Source organism: Bidens hawaiensis, unplaced genomic scaffold, assembly GCF_021521415.1.
Source record: "Bidens hawaiensis isolate Kalapana, Puna unplaced genomic scaffold, B.hawaiensis_p1.1 tig00040833_1, whole genome shotgun sequence".
Classification (NCBI taxonomy): Eukaryota; Viridiplantae; Streptophyta; class Magnoliopsida; order Asterales; family Asteraceae; genus Bidens; species Bidens hawaiensis.
Window position 1 is genome coordinate 153,075 of NW_027505685.1, and position 12,649 is coordinate 165,723.

A 12,649-nucleotide genomic window follows, 5' to 3' on the forward strand; every position below is an offset into this window, starting at 1 on the left:
GTCTTGTTCAACTTGCAGTATTTAAAGAGCTTTGTCATAATTTTGATTTTGTTCTTGAGTTTCGGGCACAAAATCCTGGTCATCACGATCATCTTAAATTAGTTGGAGGCGTTAATCATAGCTTTGTGGTGGCCAAAAAGTTGGGTTTCTCATCGCAAGATGCCATTTAATCTTATGAAGGGTATTGATATTGGCCCAATACAGCTAGACTAAAAGGTTTTGGCATTACCGGAAAGCCATATAGTTGGGGTGGATACATTTGTGGGTGTTGTGTAAACATTTACTGCGATTGATTTTGATTTTGATTGGGGAGTCAACCTTGAACCACCTTTTTTCGAGCAACTCCTTGAGATTTCTTGCTTGCACCAACCTTTGATTTCTATGAATCTATAGAGAAATATTGTTTTTATGTGTGTAGAATATTGATAAAAAAAATTTAGGATTTTAACGAATTAAAATGGTAAAAAGAAAAGTAGGGTATTTAAATGGTTCATTATTTTAAAAAATCTAATTGCTTAATAGCGGTTCTCCAGCGTTCACCCCATACAAAATACCATGGGTGTCATAACTCGAAGACATACCTTTCAGCGGGTACTCACAACGGTGCAACTGCATACCCGTTGGGTTTCATATACTCGCACAAGAACCGTGGAACGTGGCTTTTCCCTAATTAGAGAACCACACTTTAAAACCTACCGAAAGCTTTAAAAAAATAACTAATAACGGATGTTGTTTAGGTTTTTCCATGAGTCGACTAATCAAACTTATAAAACACATAGACTTGAATGTATAAGTGTGAATGCTTAGTTAATTACTTAAGTTCAAACTTCAAAGGATTATCTTAGATAACAATAATAAACATATTAAATCATAAGTTCTCACTTAAAAAATATCTAATCAAGTCCAAAAGATTACTTTAAGGAACCAACATATTAAATCACAAAACATTCAAAAACATTATTCTAAAACATAAACAAATATTAAACCACATAAAACAAATAAAAAAAATGAAACTTGGAACAAAAATGGCCATAGATGATGGTTGGTTGTAGTAACAAGTGATGTTGGCGTCACCACGTTCATGGATGAGTTTAAACAGGCGGACTATCCGAACATGTGGACAAACTTCTTATTATTTCTTTAATCTTTAATCTTTAATAATTAATCTAAAAATCGAGTCTTTTATGACTTTCATTTGAAGCCCACTTCAATCTGTGAATAATATCATCTGATTGATGGTGTATCAGCCATGGCTGTTGATGATTCGTCTTCTTCACCCAGCTTCCGTGAGCTTGAAGATGTCTTCTTACAGGTAATTATTTGATGCCGACCAAGTGTTTGTGTTATGTCCGCAATGAGTTCTTGATTTGGGGAAATTAATTGTTGACTTTTGTGGTCAAACTTACCAGTTTTCAGATGCAAAATTGGTGTAGATCTTTTAACACTAACCACATTTGTATAAATTTGAGCTTGATTTGCTTGTTAGTGTTTTGAGTATAAAACCAATGGAGCTTATTGAATTTGCCTAATTTTCTGTAAAAATATTGAGATTGAATTTGGTTTTTAGTTACTGATTTGTCTATTTTATTACCAATATGAGCATACCAACAGGGAATTATCAATTATATATAGATATACACTCATATAACTAGATGATATATGCGTTGAAGGTTGCACAAAATAAATAAATAAATAAAATAAAAGGATTTTTGGTCGGCTGACACTTCACGTTTAAAAAATGGGTCTACCCAAACATGACCAGTTAAAAAGTGGGTTGACTTGTTAACCCATTTAAGAAGTTAATATTTTGATTTCAGAGATTAAAGTGTTAAAATATGAAGTTAAATATTTTCAGTTTTAATGTTTCATAAAAATGTTAAACTTTAAAAGTGAAGTGAATTTCACTTTTGAACTTTTTTATCTACTCTTCACTTCCAACAATTTATTTTATTAGTTCTAACTGTCCATTCTTCGATTATTCTCATTTGCTTATTCATGAGAAATAAATACATAAAAACAATTAAAGTAACACAACTTACAAAAAGGTTCATATGAATCGAAGTAATTAATTGTTTAAATAGGAGTCCACTTTTGATTTCGAGAATTTAGATGTCATACCTTCCAAATAATCTTTCACAATTCAGACACATTTGGTTTTAAGTTTGTAGGTCCAAGATTTGCATATTATAAAGTTATGTTGGAAATGTAATATATAAAATTTTCTTTGAGTTAATGCATATATTTTATGAATAGTGTTGCACGAGTACACGACAATGCGACATCATCATAAAATTTGTTGTAATATTACAAGTGATTTAACTTATATTATTGTTTGATGTTTATACATAATAATTTAGTGTCAAGCAAGAATATGGATTGAAGAAGTGCTGCACACAAGATTTGATGATCAATTAAGCATAGGTGATCTACTATCTGATGGAGAGCTTCTGTAAGTTCTTACCCTTTATATTATCCACAACTTTTATTAATTTTTTCATTTTGAAGTCAAATTCAAAGATGATGCCACAGGTTTGAAGTTTCTAAAGAATTATGGAACATGTTGTTGGTTAAGTACATGGAACTCAAAAGTTATAAATCCCGCATGTTTGTACCCGTTGATACACGAAAGAGAAGTGGGAGATATAGACCTTATTCAAATGTTGACTCGTTTTTAAAGGCGAGCTTCTTAAAACTTATAATATTGTTTTATTTCTTTCTTACATGTAATTTAAACTTCATTTTTTTTAATTAATTTGTTACAGGTGTGCAAGGTTATGGGATTGAACGGTGTAGATCTTTTCTCTCCATCTGATGTTGTGGAAAAGAGGAATATTAGGAAAGTATGCATTTGTATAAGATCTTTATCAATGAAGGCTAGATCTAAACAACTAAATGTGAGTAATCTTATGTTTTCGTTCAAAGATGTGTAACCGAAAAACTAAAAAAACCGAACCCGCAAAAAGATTTGGGCCCAAATTAATTACTTTGCGTCAAAAATCTTTTTGGCCCAAAAATTTTAAGCAGGACTGGTAAAACCAAAAAATCGAAACCAAAGGGTTTTCAAAAACTCAAAAAACGAGTTATCGGTTTCTGGTTCAGTTTGAGTCCAAAACCGACCCAGTATACTTTACTAGAAATATAATCATATAAAAGTTGGAAATGGATTTGTAGCGTTATATTTACATGATGTTAAACTTTCTTTAATTTGTTGTGTTAGGTTCCGGATTTTGACATTGTGACCAATACGGTAGCAATGCCAACAGATGCAGTTAGATGCATCAGAAGAAACTTGGAATTATCTTCTATGTCCAGTGTTACTTGCGGGCGAAGTAAACATGCAAGATTGAAATCCAGGCAGGTATTCTAGTCTCATAGAAGACTTAAAAGTCTCTGCTTTAGGCCTTACAATCAGCTTCTCGAGAGCTACGGGTGTAAACGAGGGCTCGGCTCGTGAGTCTTTTTTTTAAAATCAAGTTCGGCTTGTTTATTATATATTTAGTATTTTGTATACATTTTTATTATTTTTATATGTTTTTTACTTACAATTTTTTATATAACATAATATATATTATTTAGTTATTTTTGTCATAATTTTTAACTAATAAATATTATTATGTAAAAATGTATTTAATACATTAAATAATATATATATATATATGTATATATGGGAAAGTTAACGTACAAATGAAATTAACGTGCTAATTGTGAGAATCAAGTAGAGTAGTTATGCAATTACTCTATAATGTAATTGCATAATTACTCTACTTGATTCTTACAATTAGCATGTTAATTTCATTTGTATTTGATCCAAACCCTATATAGGATGGTTCAGTGGAGAAGTCATCTTAGTGCTAGAAGTGTGAGAAATGAATTTGGGCCATTGATTGTATGTAATCAATGGTATAGATTAGGAGTGGCATTGTTGTAATTACTAAGACAACAATAAAACATGTTTTTAAGTAAAAAGGGTATATTGGTATTTTGGGTGTAGCCTTACTTAAATCAAACGTATGTTATAAACTTATAATGACACTTTCCTTTATTTGTGCTCTAGTCAACTCTCAAATCAAGGTAAGTTACTTTCTTAGATGCTTTTTTTTTTGTTGAATTGAATATCCATTTAATCAGATGCATATGACTTTCATTAGCTATATTATTATTTTCATATTACTAATCATTAATGTAATTTTAGGTAAGAAATAGGGCGTTATAGAATGGAATTTTTTTGTTTCTAGAAGGTTAGTAATTTTGTATATCCGTACACATTACTACACTATTTTAATGAACTATTAAATGCACCTTTAGGCTAATTTTGTTATAGATATAAATATTGTGAAAATTTAAGGTTTAATATGTTTGTTATGTAGGATGATTATGTTTAGTAGGATACAAGTGTTGATGTGTAGCGTAGCATGTTTGTTGTGTAGGATCATTGTTGTTGTGAAGGTATAGAACATTAATCAGTTTCTTAGTCATCCTACATGTACCTTTACAAATGGTATGCATGTGTATGAGGTTATTAAGTTATTTACTTATAGTTTATGTATTGTTTTACTAATATTATGTTATGTGTAGGTTATTAAGTTATTTAGTATATGTTATGCTATTAGGCTCTGTAGTATATATTATGTGTAGATTGTCTAGTATATGCTATATGTAGAGTTTTTTTGTCTATTGTTTGTGTGTGTTTATCAACAAATTGAGTATATATTTTGTTATGCATAGGTTGTGTAGGTTTTAATTTGAGTATATATTATGTTATGTGTAGGCTATATGTGTAAGTTTTCATTTAAGTGTATATTATATTATGTGTAGGTTTTAATTTTTATTATAAATTATGTTATGTGTGGATTGTGCATTATATGTTATGTTATGTGTAGGTTGTGTAGTATATATATTTATGTTATGTGTTGGTTGAATCTTGTTTTATATGTAGTCTTTAACGTTGCTTGTACATTAATAAATGTTTTTCTTGAAATCAATAATTGAATGTGTTTTCAAGAATTTGATGATTTCATCATACGTTATGTACTAAATGTTGGCTATGGAAGCTAAAAACATAAATCAAAATATATAATAATATTAGACATGGAATTTTATCTTCAAAGGTAAATAACTTAGACTAAATTATTAATGATTTTTAAAAGATACAACTTCAATATAAATCATAATAAGAAATTTAAATACATTCGTTTGAATAAATTGATATTAAAATATAGAATTAAAGCCAACTAGTGTAATTTAATAAAGAATATTAGAAATTATGTGTAACCTTTCAAATAATTATTAGTTACCAAGTATAAATAAAAGACTTTTTACTAATGTACCCCTATGATTAAAATAAAACAAAAAAGAAGAGATAAATTATGATTGGTTGGATTCACTTCTCACACTAATATGATTTCTCCATTGAACTCAACCCTATATATATATATATATATATATATATATATATATATATATAATAGGCTCGATTAGTCTCGCGAGCCGGCTTGAGTTCAATGAGCGAATTTCGGGCCAGTGCTTGTTTATTAAACAAGCTTATTTTAAGGTTTGAGCTCGTTTAAGCTTGGCTTAATTTTAGCTTTCAACAAGCCGATCTCGAGTAGATCATGAGCCGGCTTGGCTTGTTTACACCCTATCTAGAGCACATAACCTTGAAGGAATTTTGTACTTAAAAATTCTTGTTGAAACTAGCGTGTTTAATTAAGGGTTAATTTAAACCGATTTATGCAAAAATTATCTCAATTGGATTATATTTTATTGATACCCGGTCAAAAGCGTAAAGGGCGGGGCCATAAGTTTTTGTTAATGGTTCTTTTGATTTTTTTAATAAGAGTATTTTGGTAATTTCTTAAAAACTTGACAGAAAAGTTAATGTCTGTTCATTTCAAGGCCCACCTTTGTCACATTTGTAAAAACTGTTGGACTAAAAGCTTAGTTAGTGAAATGTGGAGACCAAAACTGAAATATGGTCATACCACAGGGACCACCCGTGTAATTACTTCACTATAAAAAAGTAGCTAAGAGAAAGGAGGGTCAAATACTAAAATAAGTTGAATGCCGCATAAGTATATTAAACCTCCTGTGTTTCTTTATCCAAAAACATGTATCATTATTTATTAAAGTTTAGTCCATATTTTTATTTTTTTTTCCCAGTGTTATCATATTTTTGTTATTTCAGTTCATGGCACTAAAACTGTTACACATCTGCTGTTAACTTACTGTGAATTGACCAAAATACCCTTACTATTAAAAAGTAAAATAAAATTATGGTTTATTATTATTATTATTATTATTATTATTATTATTATTATTTTGTGAATCGAGTAATTGACTACAATATGGGACTTTTCAATTTTTTGTGATTTTGACCGAAACACTGTGACTTGACCAAAATAAACTGTTAGGTTTGTTTCGTGTTGTGTCAGAAATTCACACCCCTACTTCTCTAATAATAATTATTCATGAAATACAAAGGTAGCAAAAAAGAGTGTTGACGTGCTTTGACCTTCTAGACCCAAGCATTTTGCCTAATATAGAATATTATGTTCAACATCAATTAGCTAAAAGTTTTATTTTTCAACTTCTCTGTAGAAAACTTATTTTTGCATCACCTGAGCAAGATGATGAGTCATCATATCTTGAAGAATCTGATGAAGAACAAAGCCAATTTTCAGACACTTCATTCGTGGATTTTCTATATTTAGAATCAGGAGAATCACCAGACATGGTTGATAATAAGTACATGCTGACTCAGCATTCTGATGTCAGCAACCAAGAACTCTATAAATTTGCACATACACCAAGATCTGTTCTCGTGCAGTATGTTAATGAGAATCAGTTGGAGGAAATGTTTTCAAACTTTTGTGAATCAGGATTGATAATAGGCGACGAGTTCACATCCGTAACTCCTAGTAGCCGCGTGTTGGGCCGTGTGCTTGACTTTGACTTTGACTCTAAGTCTGATGACAAGGTGTCGGCTAAGGATGATGTCACAAACATTGCAGACTGTTTGCAAGAAAACGTGGCAGGTAACAAGCTGAATGACAAGTTTATGAAAATGAATGATCCAAAATCGAGTCGCAACTTCAATGATGTGTTTAATTATCATGTAGGTGTTAAATTTAGTGAAAGTTATGATAGCTGTGTTGATGCTGAAGATACAAGTAAAGCTGCTAGCAAGGTATCTTCATATCCTTGATATAATTTCTCACTCCATCTTTGTATGGTTTTTCTGATAACGTATTATATTTTAAATTTTAATAGCTATTTATATTATATATATAGTAATAATATCTTAATTTTTTAATGATTACAGTTTACAGGTATTACATAATAGGAAATATGACCATTTTTTCATATACGAAACGTTACATAATATTCGATACATTTTTAATTTACTAGCTATATATAATATAAAAGATAAGGTATGCTCATATCATTGATATAGTTCCTTGGGATAGCAATGGGACGGGTATTGGTAATCATAGTCTCATACCCGATTGCAAACCATGTCTCAAAACCGGGCCCAATACTCGCCATGTATCTGTCGGTAATTACCTATCAGGCATTAGGTATACTCTATTAGTTTGTTAAAATAACTCGTTGGGATTTTGTATATCTTGCTTATATATTTTTATTACTAAATAAAATTAGAAAAAATATAAGAACTAAAAGTTAGTAAAATAGTAGATTATTCTATCACCCATAGCACAAATGAAAATAAGAATGAAAAGAAAATATATACGGGTATGTTTCAGGAAAACGGGTATGCATGTGTCTTCTACACACGAAATTTTATAAAACTGACCCTCATGCTATTCAACAATTACAATTGACCCCTCTATAATATTTGTCGTGTAACACAACAATCTGAAAAACAAGACTTTTATCGGTATGCAGGATGAGCGAAAAGACAAAAATGAGAAGAGGGAGAAAAAGCCGAGCTACATGGTGCCATTGGTTAAAACAGTAGCCAAAGGCACAGCCCTTATTGGCATTTTGTTTTTGCTTCAGCTCAGGTTCATTCTCACCTACAAACTAATAACTTATTCAATCTATACACACATATGCATCATAATAATATTGGTTGTTTTTCTATGATATCCAGGAACAGGAGTGATGGAAATACAAATGGCAAATCAGGTCAGATTCAATGGAAGTCAATTGGAGTAGGGTTTTCAAAAGGGAAAGAAGATAAGGGAAAGAAGATATATCCTGTTGAGAAGTTCAAATTTGAGATTTAATTGACTCTATACTTGAGATATACAATACAATAATTAAAGTGAGAAAAATATACTTGTTTACATAGCATGTTATATTTATATATGATCATGTAGTTAGAGATTGAGAATATTTATAGGTTTGTTACATTAAGTGTTACTCTTACATATTAGTGAAATAATTTCCTTACACACAAAAAGTTCTTAAAACATAACTCAATCTAGGTTAGTACAACAAGCTTTTTTGCAAAACTTTTTTCTGCGTGCCAGCTTATATACGAAAATTGGATTTCGATAATCCCAACTATTGATTGCTGGCAAATAACAGTCTCAACTATCGAGTTAGCTGGTGATGGTCCCATCTTTTAATATATTTGCTCCCAACAATTTGCTACTAACAGAATCCTTACACCGTTAGTTGCCAGACAATAAAAAAAACGTTTTTGGTTGAAAAATTCAACCTTTTTCGTCGGTCAAAAATACATATAATCGTCAACTATAGTCCGGCTTCCATAGTCAAAAATTTCCAAGCCAAACTTTCAGGCCCAAATATTGTCCAATTAATCTACAAAACCGTGTTTTAACATTTCTAACAAACTATATATGCAACAAAAGCATATTTTTAGCTTATAACATTAATATCTACCCGTGGATCCATGATATCCTTTATCTCAACCCGACTAAATCAAGAAAGATTACTAAAAAGGAAAAGGGATCAAAACACCAAAACGTTGTTGAAATTAGTATACTTTTAATGTATACAATCTTCTAACTGGGTTTGGAACTTGTGGGGAGTTACACTAAGTGTAATCTTGCACATAACACTAAAGACGGAGTTTCATTTGAGATTTAGTTTGTTGATTTCTAAGTGGAAAATTTTAGTATTCACACTGAAACTTTGAATATTTCACATATCAATCCCAATTTGATATGTGAATGATGTGATGATAAAAAATGGTCAAATAAACAAATCCCAAAGTTAAGTGATGAATATGTGATGTAATCGGCTAGGCATCACTCACACGATTGGTCTTAAAGTCATAAACAGACGCTAGTGAACAAACAAACACTAACGGTGTAAACGGACGTTAATGGACAAACAAACGCTAATGGGCCCTAACGGACGCTAATGGACAAACTAACACACGGACACTAATGGACAAATGAACACTAACGAACACTAATGAACATTAATGGACAAACATACATAAACGACTCTAATGAACAAACGAACATAAATGATTAGAGTTTGTTTTATTTTCTACTTGGTTTATATATGAGGCCATGAGGCCCGGGTAATTTCGTAGAAAACCAAATAAATAAAACATAGACTTAACTACACAATTAGTGCCTAACGTTTCATGAAAGTAACAATATTGGGTATTAACATTTAAAAGTTACTTGTTTAGGTATCCAACTTTCAATTTTGTAACAAAGTTGGGTACTAAGTCTAACATCCGTTAAAAACTTAACAGAATGGGAGTCATGAATACTTTTTGGTAACAATTTTGTAACAAAGTTGGGTACTAAGTCTAACATATTAATTACAAAATATTATGCATTACCGGACGGATGAACATAAACAAACCTAGCGAATGGACGTTACTGGACGGACGTTACTAGACATTCACGAACACTCTTTTGAACGAACACGCATCTGTCCATGCTCGTCCGTTAAGCTTACCGAACAAAATCTTTTGTTTATGTTTGGTTCATTTATTAAACGGGTGAGCATAACAAACTTATCGCCGTATGGACGGTGGGACGTCCGGTCCATTTACATCCCTACACATACACACTTCCTTATGAATAGTGATTGTTTTAGAAAAAATATAGTGGAATTGTTTCATACTAATTGGGTTAGGAAAGGATCACATATCTGAATTTTTAGTTTCGGATATTCAAACGGATATCCGAATTTTGAAAAAATTAATTATAAAAAAAACTAAAGATTTTTTTTTTGCTTTTTGAATATCCGAAAAAATATTCGAAATATCCAAAATATTTGAAAATAATCCAAAATATATAAAATAATATTTATTATTTAATAAATTAAAAAATATTTCGGATAATTTGGAAATATGAATATCCAAAAATTTTCAAGGTTGATATATGTATCCAAGAATTCAGATATTCGAATCTCGAATATCTAAATTTTCAGATAATTTGGATTTGGATTTTCGGATATGGATTCGTATTTTTTTGGGCATCTCTAACTGGAATGGCTTTAATACACAAAAGAGAATTGTTGCTAACTCGGATATCCGAATATTCAAATAAGTCAGATTCATATTTTCAAATACTTCATATACGAATTCGGATTTTATTAACACCCCTAACTAGAATGGCTTAAATACACAAATGATAGTTGTTGCTATCTTGTGAAAAAAATTGTGATTGGTAAGTTCCATCGCAAAATTAAACATCATTGTTTAATGTAAATTTATGGTGATTTAAATCTAAATTAAGTCATTAAGATATGATTTTTCAATGAATAAAAAATAAAAGAAAAATCAAAAGAGAAAAAGAAATCTTATGATAAGTAGCAGCCAAATAGCTTTGAAAAATAACCAAGGGCTTTAAGACCCACCACAAATTTTTACCCTTTCTAGGTATCAAAAGAGAAATAAAAATAAAATATTTTTTTATATCTTAGTGTTACCCAGCGTACTATGCAATTGAGTCCGAGTTTTGCAGTCAGGGCCCAGGGGTGATAAATGGGCTGTATTGGCAGGTTAGCGGGTTTAACCTGAACACGACCTGAACTTGAAAATCATGTAAGATGCATGAATTTGTTTGACCCGAAAGTTTTTGTTTATATTTTTTTTAGTATTACGTTTTTCACCAAGAAACAGTGATTTATATAAAAAGTTTTAATTACATAATCTTATGTCAATTCCCTTTTTAGTTTTACATTTGGCATAAAATACTCAACCAATTAATCTATTACATAAAACATTTTTTTTAAAAAATGGGTTAAACGGGTTAACCTGCAAACCTGCCGGGTGACACGAACCCGATCTGTTTAGTAAAACAGGTTCACGGGTCTTACTTGAAACTGACTCGGAACGGCTGAACCCATTTATACCACCAAACCTAAACCCACGAATTTTGTGTTCGGTCCATGTCAAGTTTTCAGATCGTGTCAAACTTTCGCACCCCTATTTGCGGTTGTAGATATATCAGTGGGTCCCTTAAAATCGTAATAGGTGCATAATTAATTGTTGCACTTGTTCAGTCGCAAAATTAAAGACCTCACATGCCTCAATTACAAAATTAGCAACCAATATGGTACAGAAGAAAAAATATGCTTCGCATGAATACGTATAACTTGTACATGAATAACGAGACTACTCTAATTTCTTTGTTAGGAAACACCGAATGGTGAATGGCAAGTGAAGTTGCCATATGGGCGGCGGTGGATTACATTCTACGACAGCATTGGTAACTTCTTTTCTCCAAGAAGAATTAAGCTAATTAGTTATATCTTTAATTAGTAACTGTTTTAACTGTTCATTTTCTTTTTTTTTTTGCTTTAGTTGTGATGAATGGCATGATGCTTATCATCATACAGTCATGGAAGAGTTATGGATTTGTGTACAGTTAAATGATCAAAACCACATGTCCCAAAGAACACGAAAATCAGACAAAGATGCATCAAGTTTGGATTAAATACAAAAATGCACACTTCATGGTGAATAAGTTTGGTGGATTGATCATTTAAAGTGGAGGACTAGAGATTTTTCTTTATTTATGTTAGTCTCTAACTTATTCGGACATAAGTTTAGTGTCTCATACTTATGTAACATATAAAAGACCAATGTTTAGTATTATACAATATAAAAGATTACTTGTCTACGCTACTAAAGTGGATAGATTGCCTTGTTTTTGTGTCTGTGATTTTCTAAACTCCTATTCGAAATGTACTTTTTGAACGTATTTTTTCTTTTGTACCATATTATTGTACAAAACTAAAGACCTCACATGTATCCATTTTGTTCATTCTAAAAGCACCCAAACTCATAACGTAATTGAAGAAACACTAAGTGAACCCACAGGCAGATTATAGATAATCTGGGGGTTAAGTAATGTTTCCCACGGATGAGGTCTGGCAGAGAAGGTTGTTCTTCTGGAGACCTGCAAAACAGACACCGTAAGCTCGTCACTGAGAAGGGGGGGGGGTTCCTCCTTGTGACCACCCTCCGACGTGAGAATCAGACTAGATTGCTCTGAATATAAGTGTATATTAAGAGATTGCTAGATAAGATTGAGATATCAGATCATGTCCTTACCATTCCAAGGTGTTGGAGTATTTATAGCCGAAGGTAGGTTTCCAAGCAGGTATAGCCGGCTGAATAGTATTCATGTTCTACCAACAGTGGACTATGCACAGGCCATGCTGGTTGGTGGATAGGTTACGGCCA

The 12,649-nt window shown here is 31.3% G+C and overlaps 2 protein-coding genes across 2 annotated transcripts; both read left to right on the forward strand.

The window, feature by feature from the left end:
• Nucleotides 1-1,159: 1,159 nt before the first annotated feature.
• Nucleotides 1,160-2,752, forward strand: LOC143614754 (protein OPAQUE10-like). The gene is made up of 3 exons (XM_077088094.1): nucleotides 1,160-1,312; nucleotides 2,358-2,449; nucleotides 2,530-2,752. The coding sequence occupies exons 1-3, from the start codon at nucleotides 1,250-1,252 to the stop codon at nucleotides 2,750-2,752; spliced, it is 378 nt and encodes a 125-aa protein (XP_076944209.1). The 5' UTR covers nucleotides 1,160-1,249.
• A 2,336-nt stretch (nucleotides 2,753-5,088) lies between these two features.
• LOC143614755 (uncharacterized) lies at nucleotides 5,089-8,342 on the forward strand. The gene is made up of 5 exons (XM_077088095.1): nucleotides 5,089-5,108; nucleotides 6,598-7,034; nucleotides 7,119-7,186; nucleotides 7,906-8,024; nucleotides 8,114-8,342. The coding sequence occupies exons 1-5, from the start codon at nucleotides 5,089-5,091 to the stop codon at nucleotides 8,247-8,249; spliced, it is 780 nt and encodes a 259-aa protein (XP_076944210.1). The 3' UTR covers nucleotides 8,250-8,342.
• Nucleotides 8,343-12,649: the final 4,307 nt, after the last annotated feature.